Source organism: Homalodisca vitripennis, chromosome 3 (genome assembly GCF_021130785.1).
Source record: "Homalodisca vitripennis isolate AUS2020 chromosome 3, UT_GWSS_2.1, whole genome shotgun sequence".
NCBI classification, from domain to species: Eukaryota; Metazoa; Arthropoda; class Insecta; order Hemiptera; family Cicadellidae; genus Homalodisca; species Homalodisca vitripennis.
In genome coordinates, this window is record NC_060209.1 from 166,475,727 (window position 1) to 166,494,469 (window position 18,743).

An 18,743-nucleotide genomic window follows, 5' to 3' on the forward strand; every position below is an offset into this window, starting at 1 on the left:
AATAGTTGCTTGGAGCATCCCAATCACCATCAGACCAAAGTACTTGTGGCTTGTACATCTCTACCTGTAATGTAATACAACAGTGTCTTTAACAGGGCTACTGTTGTATAGCCACACAAGGAATGACAGTAATCACCAGTAGCTGCTGGGATCACTGACATTATATATATGTATGTAATGTAACTTATATATAAGTTTCATTTTAACTTTTATATGTGTGTGTGTGTGTGTGTGTGTGTATGTTTAAATGAAAATACACAATACACGACACAAACAAATTAAAACATTTAAAAAAATCAAATACAAACACTATGGCACAGTGGCCACATGTTCATGTGTATGCCGGGCAGCCACTTTGCAGTGACTAAGAGGAAGGATTTTATTAGGATGGACTATGTTCGGTGACCCACTCTGCCCAGTAGATTTACATGTCAAATAAATTGGCTTGAATCTTAAGTTATCATTCCATACATTTTCTGATTCATTTTTTACACAGTTCTGAATATCTTATAATATTAAGTGTGGACTTTACACTACTAGATTAATATGTTCTAAGAGGGAAGAAAGGACGGTACACAGTTAAGTTTTTCATATACAAATACATAGTCAATATCTTACCAATTCAACCAATTCTGGAATTATTTTGGAGTCAACAAAGTTTACACTACTCAAATTTGAATAGTTTGCAGCTTTATCGGCAAGGTAGAGAGGATTGTACCATTCAAACATTGAGTGGTAAAGACCAAATGTAATATCAGTATAGTTCTCCAAGGCTGCTTTCAGTTCACCTGAAAATAAAGCACAAATTTCACTGAATAGAGTTACAGGAAAAAAATTACTAATAGGGATTTAAGTACAGATACAAGCATTTATAAAATAGATGCTGAATTTTTGAAGTGTAGAATGGCTAGACCAAAGGGTTTATGATGTCTCTAATACAGAATGTTGTGAAGATTAACCCTTTGAATGCCAAGCACTTTTGAGGAGGTGGTGCTGTCAGTGCCAAGCATTTATAACAGGTCACCTATCTCAGTGCCAAGCACTCTTTTGGTGTTTGTGTAATGTTCAGCCAAACAATTAAAAACTTAAAGATATAGTTACATGATTTTTCTTTTATTATGTAGGGAAGAAAATAAGCCATATCTTGTAATATGTATATGAACGATAACACGTTTTAAAATAAAAAAATATAACAAACAAATACAATTTTGTACAACTTTGGGATAAAAAATTGTAATTTTATGATACTTAATTTATTTATACGTATCTTTTTTATTGTTCTTTATGTGCATAGGAACAAACGTACAAAATTTCAAAAAAGTAAGTATCCGTATAACTGAGTTGAGATTTTTTGTATAACTGAGTTTTTAAATTTGGTAATTGTGTAGCATTCCACAAAATAATTCAAATCTTTTTCAAAAATACACATAATGGGATGATTTTGTTATATTGTGTTAGGGGAAACGTAGGATATGACATAATATTTATTTGTATGGTAAAATCTAATGAAATTTTTTAATTAAAAAAAAAACACAATAAAATTTTGTTTTTATGCATTGATAAAGAAAATTTGTAACTTTTTTATGTTAATACATTTGTATGCAACTTTTCTATTGTTCTCTATGTAAGTATGAACAAGTATAACTTACCAAGTTTGAAAATAGTAAGTATCTGTAATACTGAGTAGGAATTTCCTTATATATATATATATACAGGGTGTATATTATGTCTGGGAAACACCCAAATATATCCTTTAATAATTTAAATATAAATTTGAAACCTCTTACAATCGTGATAGAGATTGGGCATCTACTTTTTGGAACAATGTTTTGTTATGTCACACCAACGGGGGACGTCCTGCCGAGGGTATCGTGAATATTCTTAATGGAAGCCTATACCTTGTGATACATAATTTTTAAAGGTAATAGCTTACTGAATTGAATGCCACAAACCGCATCTCAAAGGAATTATTCTATCAGAAAATAGAGCATTTTTAGTATTGAAAATTTACTGATGTTCAAACAATGTAATTTTTAACATAGTTTCTTCCCACAAAATGTGTTACACTAATTTTTTAGCATTTTTTAAAATGTTCAATTAAAATAAAATAAACAATTTATTTTTAAGCTGGTTTTCATTAGTACAAATTTACCAGTTTTTATTACAATGAATAAAACTTATGAGTCACTTTCTCTGATTACTTATGAATCTGTACTTGGTGTTTTTCCAGTCAGCAGGAAGGTTTAAAAGAGACACAGGTCACTAGCCTATGAGAAACATTATTGTGTTATTAATCATCTGGTTCTACAGGTTTCAGTTTTTGTTGAGCATGGAGCTTTCACTAGACAGGTCTAAGCTTGGGAATTACAAATGGACAAAGGTCATATCATTCCCTGTCGAGTTAATCATGTCTCTGAAGCATTGCTGTCAACAAGTTATCTAATTACAGTAGTTCATTTTTATTTGGCATTTTAATGGAATTGTCTGAAAGAGAACGAATTACTCTGTTGATGATGCGAGGATATGGCGATCGTCAAAGATCTTATGGGGAAGTTGTAATTTGTTTAATGACACTTTCCCAGAAAGGAATCCCATAAGTGTTTCAACAATATCAAAAACTATTGAGCGTTTTGAAATGACAGGGAGTGTACGTAATCGGCCAAAGTCGGGTAGGATACAATCTGCAACAGATGAAGAACATGCACTAGATGTTTTGCAAACATTTATTGAAGACCCACATACATCGCTCAGAAAAGCTGCACAGCAACATGATATGCACCCTATGTCTGTGAGTAAGATTTTGAAAATTAATAAATACAAACCATTTAAAGTTCATTTAGTCCAACAGTTAAGTGAGGATGATTACGACAGAAGAGTTGAGTTTTGTGAACTTGTGATGCGCAAATGTGATGACAATAGAGATTTTCTGACCAACATACTATTTTCTGATGAGGCAAACTTTTTTCCTAAATGGCAATGTTAACAGGCACAATTGCCGTTACTGGGCTAGTGAAAACCCACATTGGATTACTGAGTCCCATTCACAGCAACCACAAAAAACTGAACGTATGGTGTGGAATTTTAGGTAACAAAATTGTTGGACCCTTTTTTCATCAATGGAAATTTAAATGCCGAACTTTACTACAATATGCTCCAAAATGAAATAATCCCAGCTATTCAAATTGCATCAGGAGAATACTTTGATAATGTATGGTTTCAGCAGGATGGTGCTCCACCCCATTATGGGAGACAGGTAAGAGAGTATTTGGATTTAAGGTTTTCTCATAAATGGATTGGCCGAAGAGGAGAAATCGAATGGCCTCCCAAGATCTCCGGATTTGTCCACCAATCGATTATTTCCTATGGGGTCATTTAAAATCCAATGTTTATAGAAGAAAGCCTCATAATTTGGAAAGACCTAAGAAACAGGATTATAGAGGAGATTGCTTTGATAACTGAAGAAATGTTAGGGCAACTCTGTCGAATCATTTTTACACAAGATTGGCTCATTGTCAAACCGTAGAAGGAACACAGTTCGAACAATTGCTTTGACACCAAATGCAGGTAAAACGTTTGTTGTAAGACTTTTCTAATAGCATACATTATTTTTTATTTGTAATAAGAAATCAATAACATAAGTATTTCCATAATTGTACTGTAATAAAAACTGGCAAATTTGTGCTAATAGAACCAGCTTAAAATTGAAATTTTTGTTTTAATTTAATTGAACATTTTAAAAAATGCTAAAAAATTAGTGTAACACATTTTTGTGGCAAGAACCATGTTAAAATTACATTGTTGAACATCAGTAAATTTTTCAATACTAAAAATGCTCTATTTTCTGATAGAATAATTCCTTTGAGATGCGGTTTTGTGGCATTCAATTCAGTAAGCTATTACCTTTAAAATTATGTATCACAAGGTATAGGCTTCCATTAAGAATATTCACGATACCCTCGGCAGGACGTCCCCCGTTGGTGTGACATAACAAAACATTGTTCCAAAAAGTAGATGCCCCAATCTCTATCACGATTGTAAGAGGTTACAAATTTATATTTAAATTATTAAAGGATATATTTGGGTGTTTCCAGACATAATATACACCCTGTATATATATATTAGTGCAAAATATTGAAAATCTGCACTCGCATAATTGTCTCTCATTTGGCAGAGAGCTTATACCAGCTGTAACAAATCAAATCAAGATAGATAATCTATATGTATTTGATTTATGAGACTAAGTACAATGACATATTATGCCAATATTTAGTAACAGAGTAATAAATATTCAAAAAGCCGATCTAATCGGCCCTCTGCACTTTTTGGAAAAACCCATGGGCCGATCTCATTGGCTCTTGGCACTTTTTGGAAATACCTACGGACCGATCTCATTGGCTCTTGGCAATCAAAGGGTTAAGCAAACAGTAAACTGAATACCCAGCTTTCTAATGGTTTGTTCCAAACAATTAGGCACAATATTATAGTATAGTTGATATTATAAAAAATAATAGAGTGGCAAGAAGTGTTAGCTAACACTGATCTAGGACTCATCAAAAGATATTATACTTACCACTAGCAAACTCATCTGAATAAGTCCCACAATACCTCTAAATTCAATTTACAAGAGATACTAAACAATACCTGGAATACACCTCTGCTGGACGGTAAGATGTAATATGATATGTCATATTGTATTACTTCTGATTGACAAGCCTCATGCACCTCCTTGTAATCCACAGTAGTCAGTGCTATAGCCTGGGAGGTTGTATCCAGTCAAAGTATACTTTCAAATAAAAAGTGTTCTTAACAATAAAATATTTTTTTAAATTTTATAATGTTTTTAGTTCAAAGTAAAAAACATTTAATTTATTTTTGTTTCCACAGTTAAAAAAGTGCTAGGATTGAAATACTATTTGGTATTTTATTCGTGTAGTAAATATTGTTAGTAGACAAACGAAACAAAAAATAATAAAATATTGTTAAATACCAAAAAAGTACAGGCAAATTAGTACACCACTGTACAAACACTCCAAAGAAAGCTGGCATTTCTAGGCAGTGAATTGCAAAAATGATGTGAAACTAAAAAACCTAGGCTTATGTATTAATAGGCTTGGATCTAAGGAGAAACTTCTGACATTATCTTTAAGTGTAAAATTTAAGATAAAAAATAAATATTTATTAAGATTTTTTATGAATTTACCTAGTGTGATGATTAAATTTTCATTAATCTGTTAAGGTTGGTCAAGTACACTTAGTCAGTTAACATAACTAGGTACCTAATGTCTTGTGTTAAGCCAATTTATTTGAGTTAAATTTAATCAGTAATAAGGAAATTGCATTGTTATCATATTATGATTTTCCACCAATACATCATAATAACGATTTATAAATCATTATAGGAAATGATTTATAAATCCCTTTAATATATCATAATAATAGTATGGAATAGTATTATATAATAGTATGGAATGTTTCATCACGCCTGGTATATAGGTGAGTTTCACTTTTGTAAGTTAAAACACTAAACGTATTTTAAGTGTTTCCGTGTATTTCTTATTCATGTATAGAAGCTTGTATCAATACATATTTTTAGAAGGTTCAATAGATAATTGACTGATTGAGCAAAATTTGCAAGGTTCATGAAGTTATCAGTGTTGAGTTTCATAACATAGTGATATAAATCATTGAGGAAATACGCTCTGCTACTTCACTAACACACATAATCATTATAAAATTTACTAATTAATTATAATAGGCTTCATTTAAAACACTATGCTTACAAAAAAGTATGTAAATAGGCTGTCCATAAAGTCTACCCCACAACATTTCTTAGCTTTTGAATGAGAACAAACAGATTTTATTCAGATTAGATAACTGATGATGGAACCCTCAAGGCTCTTCTTTTGTATCACTGTACTGATAAACTTACAAAATAAGTCACAACTACTAACAAGCCTAGCCAACTGTATTTAGTCCTCTTAACTTAAAGAAGTAGTATAATGCAGATGGCAAAGAGAATGTTAATATCCAACTTTTACTCCAGATTGTGTCAGTGACGAATTAAAAACATTTAATGCCATTGTAAATACTATTCAAATACTGTTATTAACCAACCTTAATGAACAAAGCTGTGAATGTTTTCACATAAGGAACTCTAAACTGGTGAATGTCCTTAACATTGTTAAATTCATTAAGAGTTCATTCATTAAGAGATCTTGCGACCCTATATATAAGGGTATACAACTCCCTGCCTGCTTTGACTGGAGAGGCTAGTTCAGAGCTGGCATCTCCTTATTTCTAGAAGACATGACTTGAAATTAGTGCCCTAAACTTTTCCTCTTGAATCTTGACAGGATGCGGCCCCTACTCCCAACCTTACCCATCCAAGATATTCTGTCACTCCGGAAGCAGTGCAAAGGTCCTTATAAGATTAGATTATATTTTCTAAGCCTCTTGTCCTAAGAGAACAAAAAAAGATAGAAATTCCTTTTAGACCGTAATAGGTTTCTCATTTCTACATATGTTTATTCTTTTCATAGTGATAAACTCAACTATGACACTGGAAATATCTTGGAAGTATATGACAAGGGCTAATGCTTTTTGACTGAAGTAGGTTTCTGATACCTATGTATTTGTATTTTCTTAATTGGAGCAACAAGGCAAACTTAGCTATGGTAATGGTAATATAATTAATTCAAACCGGAAATGCTCCTACACATATAAAACATGATTTAAGAGTCAAGTTAAACACTGATCCTCTTAACCATGATTACTCAAATAATATATGCCTGATTATGCCTATTTACATTTGAAAAATGTCATAGGACGTAATCATACTGCAACATAAGAACTTTTACTGACTAGTATCAGAACTTCGATTTTGAAAATGCGTGTGAAGCCACGGGTACCAGCTAGTATATAATATATATCACAATCATTCAGTTATAAATAATAACTATACCTCATTCTGCAAGAAAGTAATAATTAAAAACACTTTCAGTCACTCACCAACTAAATCTCTGTGTGGTCCAACATCCATAGAGTTCCAGCTGAAGGAGTACTTAGATGGCCATAGAGTGTAACCTTCATGATGTTTGCTGGTAAGCACAACATACCTTTGAACAAATATCTCATTATAGTACATTCAATTTTCTTTAAACGTAAAGTATAAATATATTCATCCTCTTATCCAACATCATAAGAATCTTATGAACTAGCTGTACTGGCAACCATCTTTATTTTAATTTCATAAGGACAACGTTAAATTTCAAACCCTTTTTACAGGCTTATTTTTAATCATACTTCATTGCTTATATACTCAAAAGGTATAGAATGCTTTGAAAATAATTACTCCAAAAGTTATTCTCTGAATAAAATAGTTACTACTTATTCCTACTAAAAGATAGTTACTCCCTTGGGCTCCCTCTTCATAAGAAAAACTAAAAAGAATTAATGTATATTAATCATTTCTTAAACTAAAACATCTATCATAATCCCACAAACAAAAATAAAGGTGTAAAAGGGTTTGAATTTGAAGAAACACTGTTCCTGCGGTGTAAAACTCTAAATTATTTTACCACATCTGACTCTTAGATAAGATAAGGTTTTCATTGACTCTGGTGCAAATAGAACACTATTGACAAAATTTGTTTCCATAAAAAAATTGTTAAACTAACTTTAAGTTAAAAAACATAAAACTTTAACTTTAAATCTTATAATTTTTATTAGTAATTAATTTTAGCATGTGTATCCTGTGCAAACCATAAAGTAGCATGATCAACATAGATTTGAAATAAATTCTTTTCATTTTCAATAAAAGCACATACTTTTTTGCACATTTATTTAACCATGGATATTCTGAGCCTGACCTTATTATTAAAAATCATACTTCATTTAAAATCACACTGTTAATATTTTCTGGATTGTAAAATTATTGTTAATAAACCATAATAGCACCTTTAACCCAAAATGCAAATATGAAAACAATCTTTTCTAACTGTTGCAGGTACTTTAATATTATCCAGTACTTTGGTATTATCCGGTACTTGGTACTTTGGTATTATCCAGTACTTGGTACTGTGGAATTATCCAGTACTTGGTACTTTGGTATTATCTGGTACTTGGTATTATCCAGAGGGCACTAAGTTTTCCTTATCAGGGACCAAAATAAACTTCATTATTTGTTACTAATACTTCCCTTGTTTCATAACGAATCGAAAAATACCCGATGATGAGTCATACTTCCTATCGCCTCCAAGTAGGCCTAGATATGCGACCATTCAAGTAGGCCTAGACGCAAAAATCACCTGTCACTAATGAATAATTAATTGTTGTTCATTTAGTTTTTTTTTTCATTGCTTGTCGTGCACTTGCTTAATGCAAAATTCCATCATGAATAATTATGTTTGGTTCTGGAATTTACTTCAAACTGAAAAGGAAAGTCTTCAATTCCTTAAAAAAAGTGCCTTCAACATAAGTGTGCGTTAATAATCACGAAATGAAACTGTATTTATTTATTATTATTAATTATTAATAGTATTATTATTAGTATACTATAATAATAATACTATTATTAATAGTATCAGTAGGTCTACTGATACTCTACTACCACCTATCACATACATTGACCAAACATTGCTCACTAACATGCTCTCTAACTCAAACTGGGAAACCGTCCTGGACAGTTTTGATGTCAATGAGTGCTCTACTAATTTTTATGCTATTATAAATAATTCAATTTCACAAGCAAAAAAAGAAATAAAAAACGTGACCACCCGAAAGAAAAAGCTTAAGCCCTGGATTTCTACTGATTTAATAAACCTGATACGTAAACGGGATAAAATGAGCAAAATTTTGAAAAGGCAACCATTTAACCGTGAATTGAAAAAACAATACATTGATCTTAGACAACACTTAACCAACTCTGTAAAATTTGCAAAGCGAGAATATTATAGAACAAAATTAAATGAGACAAAAAGGGATCCAAAATTATTTTGGGGTATTATAAATGAGTTAGCTGGAAGAGTCAACACCAAGGACTCGTTTCCCATTACAAAGCATCTTCCAGGAGCCATCATGAATCCAATGCTCTTAAAAAAAGTTTCCAATGATTTTAATATTTTTTTTTCCGCTGTTGGAAGTAACCTGGCAACAGAGATAGACACAGGAGGGGAGCTAGTAGTGAGGGACTCTGACTACACACTGGACACGCACTTCACACTGTGTACTGTTTCGGAACAAGATGTACTACGACAGGTGACTGCACTTAGGAAAGGGTCTGCCCCGGGACTTGATGGGGTATCGGCTAACCTTCTTACAAATAATATTCACTTTATCTTAAAACCTTTGACACATTTAATTAATACCAGTATTTCAACAGGAATTTTCCCTGATAAATTTAAATTGGCAAAAATAATTCCCATATACAAATCTAACGACTTTACAGATAAAAGCAACTTCCGTCCAATCTCTTTGCTTAGTGTGTTCTCTAAAGTACTAGAACGAATAGTTAAAAGTCAGCTAGTATCTTACTTGGAAAACAATAGCATTTTAAGTGAAAATCAGTATGGATTTAGGCGGGACAAATGTATAAATGATGCTTTATTTGACATAAATAAAGATTTAAATACCAATCTATCTAAAAACAATAGATGCATGCTCATATTCTTAGACCTGAAAAAGGCGTTCGACTCAATTGATCGCAGTATTTTATTAGACAAATTAGTAGCTATAGGCGTCCGCGGCACTGCTTTGGCTTGGTTTAGTAGTTATTTCAAAGAAAGGCGTCAAGTGGTTTCAATCTGTGGACATAATAGTGACGAACAAACTGTCGATTACGGAGTAATCCAGGGCAGTACGTTAGGACCAGTTTTATTTTTAATTTATATCAATAATATTTCCAGAATTAATTTATTTGGGAAGCTTTATTTGTTTGCCGACGACAGTTTGATTTTCATTTCAGGAAAAAACTGGCGAGATGTTAAATTAAATGCAATGAGTGACTTAAAAACGTTAAAAAAATGGTTTGACCAAAATATTCTTTCATTGAATATTTCCAAAACAAAATTTATGCCTATTTCTCTGCATTCTAGTACAGAATATAATTTGACAGATCTAATAATTCATCAGTGCGGTAGTTACTCCAATTCGACATGTGGGTGCAAAGAAATAGAGCTCGTAAAACGCTATAAATACCTAGGAGTTGTTTTTGACTCTCGCATAAAATGGTCTGAGCACGTTGATTATGTCCTTAACAAAATTAGAAAGTATATTTATGCATTTAGGAAACTAAGTGAAATTTTAGACGGAAACGAGATAAAATTAGTGTATTATGCTTACGTTCAGTCACTTCTTTCCTTCGGTAACATTGCGTGGGGCGGTGCGTGTAAAACTCTTCTCGAACCTCTTTTCATTACGCAAAAGAGTATATTAAAGGCAGGGTTGAGGAAAAATGTGCGTTATCCAACTGAGTCTCTCTTTCAGGAATCCTCCCTACTTTCACTACGACAGTTATATATAAAAAATGTACTAATTCACATCTACAAAAATGCTAATACAATATTACCAAAAATTGTGCACTCTTACCAAACAAGATATTCAGAACATGTTGGTATTAATGTAATTAGATTAGATAAATCCTTTTCAAAAACCAATTCTTACTATATTTCACATATTCTATTTAGAAACATATGTAACAAATTTCAGCATTTAAATTTATTTGAATCAGGTAGTATTACAAAATTTAAATATAATGTCACAGAACTATTGTTACAAATTGGAGTCCAAGGATCCGAGACTTTCATTCACTCAGACTGGGGACCAAACTGACGTGATTCATTCACTTAACCCCTCCTCATCCCCCAGCGCTCGTCATATCGTATGTGGTCTTAATTCTTTTTGTCTAATACAATATTATCTCTTATCTCCTTCATCACACAACTACATTTCTACATTTATGCCTTAAAACACACCGACACTTAACAGTAACACTTTTTTTCGACATCTAGATAACATACACTTTTTAGTACAACTCTAGCCTACGCACAGGCTGCTTGCCCATGTAGGCTAATTTCCATTTAGAATATATATTAATATGTAATAAATACTTAAATTATATAAATAATATTATCCAAATACTATACTTAAAATGTAAATAAATGTAATATCTATGTATATATGTTTTTGGAAATAAAAAATGTTTCTATTTCTATTTCTATTTCTATTGTATTTTGGAAAAGAATATCCTTTCTAGCAGTATAATTAGTGATCTTGTCGTAAAAAATTACTCCTAGAATCGGTACTTGGTTCGAAGATAGTAAATTATTCTACACCACAATGGTACGTTTTATTTATTTATGGGTTGAGGAACAAAATGATGTGAGAAACAGTTGGATATGTCCGGCAAAACTGTTGTCAATCGGAATGATTATATGAGAGAAATGTGTGTGTTTACTGTGGAAAATAAGAACTGTGGGAAAAATTGTTGACATTGATGAATTTCAATTTTTTGTATACTGATGAGCCTTTCGATAGCAATGATATCTTCTTCAGACACACCACAATTTCTTAATGTATCTAAATAAGGCCTTGCTATCGAAAGGCCTCACAATATAAAAGTTATTATTATTGGTTGTTTGTGATTTTTCAATTTAGTTATTGAATTAAGAAAAGCCAATATAAGCTCTACATTCAACACGGTTTAAATTGTTTCTTTTTCAACTAATGATTAAGTTTGTATTTAACTTTAGTAATAATTTTTATTTACTATGAACATATAACACTAATTTTATTAATAACAGTAAAGCTATTAATAACACTATATAAAATATCGTAGGTTAAATAGATGGATACTGTAATTGCCCCAAGAATTGCAATTCTTGATACATCCCTGGTCTTAAATATTAAACAAAAAATCTGTAAAACATTTTTAGCTCTTACTTAGCTCCTGATGAGTGTATAATCTTCGCCCATTGCTCAGGATTAAATAATTCTGCAGTGAATTCTTTCGCAAAGTCCTGATACGTCATATACTTTGGGTAATTATTTTCAATATATTTGATAAGAGGTTGACTCAGGTTTTCTGGAAAATGAACATAATGTATTTGATTTATAGCTTCCATGTGTTCATAACTTATAACCACATTCTACTTATTCCCATATTTAAGCCAAATTAGAACATAGTTTTCTAAAATACTTAACTACTACGTCATTATATGTTTAAAATGAATATAAAGTAAAGTAAACAAACAGCCTTACCTTTCCAGTTTTTCCATGCCCACTCACTGCTTACACTCTGGACGGAAAATACACCCCAGTGGATGAAAATACCCAGTTTTGCATCATCATACCACTGCGGCAATGGACGAGAGTCTATACTATCCCATGTTGGTTTGTATTCTCCACCTGTCACAGTGAGAACAAGATTTCATTCATAACAATACTGACATTTTGCATAGTAATAAAAATATATTTATTCATACTGTTGTATCATATATCTGGTATCGATGATTGATTGGCTACATTGAACATACGTAAACTGCCACATAAAAGTCTTTGACAAAATAACACGTTTATGTGGCATCACAGATTCCAAAGTAATGCAGCTTGTTTAGAAAAACATAAGAATCTAAAACTGTGCTCACTATCTGTGAATGAATAAAATAATATTTAAAAACATATTTTAGAGAAAAACATTATTTCTATAGCTTTTCAAAACTTTGTTTTTATATAAATCCCAAATATTTATAAAAATATCTAAATATGTTTAAATATGCTCAAATGGTTTATGAAATAAAACATATTTTCTTGCTAAATCCCTTTTAATAACAAATAAGTTGCAATAAATTTAGAAATCCAAAAATATTCCTAAAAAATCATTTGTTGTACAGTATACACATCCACTAAAATGTATAAAAGAGAGAACATATAAAATATACTAAAATTACAACTGAAATTATTAATTTTTTATGTGTTTTTCTCAAAAAATTGTGGTCTGTTAGAGAAACAAAACTTTCTGGCACATGTGTGACACCTGTAAAACGTTTAAATGTTATTTTCTAACATTTTAAAATGGTTTTAAGCTCAACATTTTTTATGAATGAATATTAAAACACCATTTATGCTTAATTATAAACTAACAGAGTAGCAGCTAGTAAGCTAATCAAATAGGAACAATGTATAACACAGCCTGATAAGCATTTGTAAGTGAGAAAACTCTTAAGTCACATGATACAAAGAAATAAAAGTACTAATTAAACCTGCACCACATGTTTATAGCGGCAGCTGACAGTTAACTTGTGCACATTTCAGGTGTTGTTAGTCTTGACAAATCTTCTCTATATCCATGACTTACAGCAACATCTCTCTTAATCTCTCAACAGTGACACACTATCAATCGCTGAGGCAGTGGGCACTATCACTTATGTTCTATATACATTACTTTTTTCAACTGAACAAACAATTCAAGAATATTGAATCCTTCGATTAATCTATTCAAGATGATAAAAAACCAACCCTGCTAGAATATTATATTTAATCCAAATTTAATTTGTGTCCATATTCTCAGGTCAATGGGTCATAGTTTCAAATAGAAAATTCTCAATGTGATTCATTTGAAAACTGGGGGTTTCAAATTTATTAGTTTTTCCAGCTAGTCTAGGGTAAAAGTTGAATTGGATACATTGAAAAAATTTACTAATCCAATTATAAGAAAGATAAGCAAATAAACAATGTTCAATGTTCTAAAAATGTTTAAGCAAAAACGTAAAACAGCCATTCCAAATTAAAAACCTCCAATATAGACACATTACAACTTGAGACTTTACAGACTCCTTGCATGGAATTTCCCTATAAATGTGACAAAATCTTTTACTTTATCTTTATCTTTTATTGGAAATATGAAATCAAATTTGTACATTTTAAGTTCCAGCATATTTTCAAGGAAAAGCCCTCAAAGCTTTGAATACTGTAAAGTAAAAAAAGTACAAAAGTATTAAGTGTTACTAGCAGTTCAACTACACGGATTAGAGGTTGAAGAAGGAATTGCTATTACTGTATTTTGTTGTATTAATAATTTAAAAAAAGTTCCTAAGATTCCAAAAATCCATAAAAATTCCACACAGGAAAAAGAAAATTGTTGGAAAGAGATGTTTAAAATGAGAGGGTAAATATATGGGCACAAGTGTGATTATTATTCGGGCAAGCAAAATCATGTAGTGAATAAACTGATACAACAGAGTATCAAGGGACCAAATGCAACTTAACAAAAAAGTTATCACACAGACGAACAAACAGGCAAATTTAGTCATTTTGACCAATAACGATATTCCTTTAACCAAGAGAAACCTAGGAACAAATTTTAAGTCTCTTGGATCTTTCTATAAGAGTTATAACTCGGCGAACAAAGGAACCTGTAGTAAATAATCCAAAATGGGACGAATCTCAAAATTTCTTTGTTATCCTGATATAAAATATGAAAACAGAGTTCAAACAAGTTAAATAAACCATTTGTTCTGTTTATTTAATAGATTAATTTTGGAAATTATTTCCGACTACTTATTTTGTTGCACTCATTTAATAAATACATACAGTATTGAGTTTTACCTTATAATTTTAAACAATTAATACATTGTAAATGAATAAACTTGAAATGAGTGACCACAAGGCAATTATAATAATTGATTCAAACTTCAATAGTGTAGTGTATGGTTGGAAAGCTTATAAAATGGCACAGTTTTAAAAATATTTAGCTACCTTCTTGTATACAGGGTGTAGAAAAATACAATAGACCAATGTTTTTTTTAATTTTTAACAGATACTTAAATTTTAAACTTTGCAACTATCAACAATGCAGTTTTTATTATTGATCCTTTAAAATTTTCACTTATTCCTATTCAAAATTTAATGTAGAATATGAAAATTACTCATTTACTCAAATCCTCAAATCAATCCTCAAATCCGTTAACAGGTACCGGTAGTTGAGGCATTGCTGTAATATGTTTAAAAACATGGTTACTTTAGAAAAAATTAAAATAATTCTTTGTGAAGCCAATTTTTTGACTTGGAACCTCTTACATGCATCATTACACTTCATTTACTTTGTAATTTCACCCAAACATTTTTGTAACACTGATGACCAGCCACTCTGTATAATATGTGCAAATTAGTTTTACTTAACATGTATTTATATTAACCAGTTTGTAAAAAACTTACTACGAAAATTATCATACTAGTTATAGACTCATAATGCAATAATGAATTTTTATAATACATTGTATTTACCGTGTAATTACTAGTTTATTATTTAACAGCTAACAAACTATAAATACTTACAGGAGAATTGGAGTCCAATTATTATCAGGATTAGAGTGGCTACACTTGCCATCACAGCTCGCCTACTAAGCAAACAACCACTGACTAAGCAGATAGCAATATATCTATTGGATGAAAATCACCAATCCTTCACACACACTATTATTGTAGGAGCGTCACTTCTCCAGAAAATGTACGCCTAGCGACTACAACGCTCCTAGCGACACATCAACTCCCAGATTATCAGTCATCTACAGAGTAAACAATAAGTAAGAGCTCCCAGACCAGTCTCACTCGTTAGATCGATTGAGAAATGATTATGACTGAAGCCGAGTGACGTGACGACTGTACATTACACAGCCGGCTGACCAGGGCCTATTGCTTGTCTGCTCCATCAAAATCAGCTGACCAATGTGCCAGCTGTTTTAACCCGTAAAAATCTAGACTAGCCTGTGACCACTGCTACACACGAGCTATTACGTAAAAGTACCTAAAGTTGTTGAATTGAATTTAAGATAATTGTTTATTGTTGTCAGTTTCCTCTATATATTTAACGATTCTGAAATGTATTTATAACCACGGAGGCTTTTGTTTGCAGCTAGATGAGTTGCAACTAGTTTCAAGTGGCAACAGGTCTTAAGAGTTAATGTTATCACAAATTGCGTAGCAAAGATTCCTCCGCTAGAGGAATTTCTTAAGTAACGATCTTATACTTCATCGACGGGAAGAAGATTATGGCTGGTTCGAGCTCTTTCTTTTTAATATTATTGGTTAAAAGTACAGGGTGTTGGGAAAATACTGACAAAAACTGTAGAAATTGTTAAATATATAACATAAAACGTGCTATCATCCGCTGAACCGATTTTAACATATTCAGACAGTGGTTCTCGTCTTTCCCTTAGTATATGGAAGCAAGCAAAGTAAGAAACCTGAATGAATAGCAAAAGTAATTTTTTGTAGTAAAAACTTAATAATACGAGTATTAATTTACTCCAGCCGGTGCGTTTACTAATGGTACTGCTCTGAGTAATCGATCTCTAGTAATAATTAAACTATGGTAATACACATATGGCTGATTTCTCTGTACTTTACTTGATGTTAATAAAATTTTAACGAAATCACTTTACTTCACCTAAAAACATTGAAAAGTTCAATAAATTTACTTGAGATAATCGTTTTTAAAAAACGTGATACTCACTAAGTTTATAATTAATTTGCTATTTCTTCGATGAGTAAGGAGCTAAAATTGTTTTAAATTTGGGCGTTCCCAAGCGGAAATACTTTTAGACTCTAGTTTCCACCAGAAATGAAGATTACATATCGATAACTCTTGTTTGTTACCATCTAAGACAAACTAGGGAGAATCCCCTAAAGTTTAAAAGTTACCTTCAGAACAAAATACTTGTAAGTTTTGTTTATAAAAAGTCCGGAGATAGTTAAATTTAAAATTTGTGTGAATATAGCCATGTTCCTTACACTTCTTGTGTTCCACAATATTGGAAGAATTTTCTAGAAGTGTAATAAAACAAGGCCGACTATACCTACTTCCTTCCTGAACTTTTTTAACATGGCTTTGGGGCCATCAAAGTTATTGTGTCTGGAGAACTCACAGATAATTATTTGTGATCTACCAAACAGAAATGCATCAGTGATCCAGTTGTGATACACAGAGAAGCGAACACACACATACTACATGCTGTCCACCAAGATGCTACATCATTCTTATGGTTTTACAGTAAAAACAACTTGTAAAGCCTTGCAAATAATAATTTTATTTGGTTACGGCCATTCAATCTTTATTCAAAATATTTAATTTTTAGGATTTGGGAAATTGTGTAAATTATGTTTATGTGTCGTGTAATTATAAAAGATATTCATAGCATATTAATTATTTTAATGTTTTATACTTTATACAGTTGTAAAGGATTTTAATAGGGGATATTTTTTAAATTCAAATATTTATTGATTGAACAAATTCCACAAAAATATTTCTTTTACAAATGTTAAACCCAATACCATGTGACATAGTGGTATTACGTTAAAACAAATATAGTAATTATAATCGACAGCAATAATACTGAATATTATATAACATTAAAAAAGAGATGTTTAGTTCTCACAAAAAAGATATGGTTTTAATACAGAAAACATTTATTTTCCAAAGATATTTCAAATTAGGTACATCATAAAACTTTCCTTTTAAATATTTTGAGTTATACCGATTTTAACTTTTTCAAAATATTTATTTTTTGGGAGAGGGAATGTTTAGTAAATGTTTCATGTGACATATCATTTTAAAAGACGTTAATACTGGTTTTTATATAAACTCTATATACATTTTTTTATGTTTTGATCCACAATTTTGAAACAGTATAGTGTTTTGTAAACAAACTTCACCAAATGTTAGTCAATAGTTTTTATTAAATGTGCAATGCCATAGGTTTATTTAAAAAAATTTTAAGATTCAAACCCGTAAACCCAAGTTTTGATACACCATATTCCTTAGATTGGATGGAATTATTTTAAAGGTTCACTGTATATAATTTAGGGGCATTGCATTTTGCTTCTTTTTTATAGCCGTTTTTCTAATACAGGTTGAGGTACACCACCCCGCAATGGTTAGTGGCTGAACCGAGAAACCTACCTTCTTCGTTTAAACGAAAACCCCCATATTTCGACCCTGAAGAATTCAGCAAATAATTTGAAAACCCTAAAATGGCACATTAGAGGAAGGAGTAGGGGTCAGTTTTAAAAAATTTCCAAATGTAAAGGTAGGTCGAGTCGTACCTCATTTTAAAGATCTCTAAAATTCACCGTTCATTTTGAAAAAATTTTAAATTTATTTAGCTTGTAAACAGGGTGGTCCAAAATGTCAGTAGTATGGTTTCACAGTTTTTTTTTTTTGCTGCTACTTGTTTAAACTTTCAGCAAATACAAAATGTTATTCAAGCTTACCAAAGAAGTACTCTTTCTAAAAATATGTTACAGTTGTTACTTTTCAGCAAATTTCTATTTTTTTTTAAATAGTTGAAATTAAGGTTATTTCAAATTTGTAAAATATAATAACTTAAAATAGCAAGATAATACTTTTATTACACCTATCAAGAGCAGTCTTAAAAACTAAAATTTTTTGTATTTCAAGTTTGATTTTTATCTTGAATGCTTTAGACATGGCACAAAAAATACTAATTTTCATTACTTGCATTCAGTAAGTCATTGTATTCTCCTATCCGTGCCTTACTTAGAGCATTCCAAAGTGTCTACCACTTGTTTTGAAAACACTTTCTGTGTAATAAAAGAAAGTAAAAGTAAAGGAAGTCTTATTTTACGCTTAGGCAAATAGCATAGTGAGAGGTACCATATACTAAAATTGAGAAATCCTATTAAATTTAAACATTGATTACGATTTACCTGTTAGTGACTTGTGATGAATT

At 31.1% G+C, this 18,743-nt stretch overlaps 1 protein-coding gene across 1 annotated transcript in view; it reads right to left on the bottom strand.

The window, feature by feature from the left end:
• LOC124357754 (alpha-L-fucosidase) overlaps nt 1–15,664 on the bottom strand; it is a 41,712-nt gene extending 26,048 nt beyond the window's left edge. The window contains exons 1-5 of the mRNA XM_046809787.1: nt 15,331–15,664; nt 12,256–12,402; nt 11,938–12,079; nt 7,009–7,115; nt 619–788 (exon numbers count right to left, since the gene is read on the bottom strand). Of these exons, the coding sequence (XP_046665743.1) occupies nt 619–788; nt 7,009–7,115; nt 11,938–12,079; nt 12,256–12,402; nt 15,331–15,382 (618 nt within the window). The 5' untranslated portion in view covers nt 15,383–15,664. The remainder of the gene's footprint in view (nt 1–618; nt 789–7,008; nt 7,116–11,937; nt 12,080–12,255; nt 12,403–15,330) is intronic.
• Between the last annotated feature and the right edge of the window lie 3,079 nt (nt 15,665–18,743).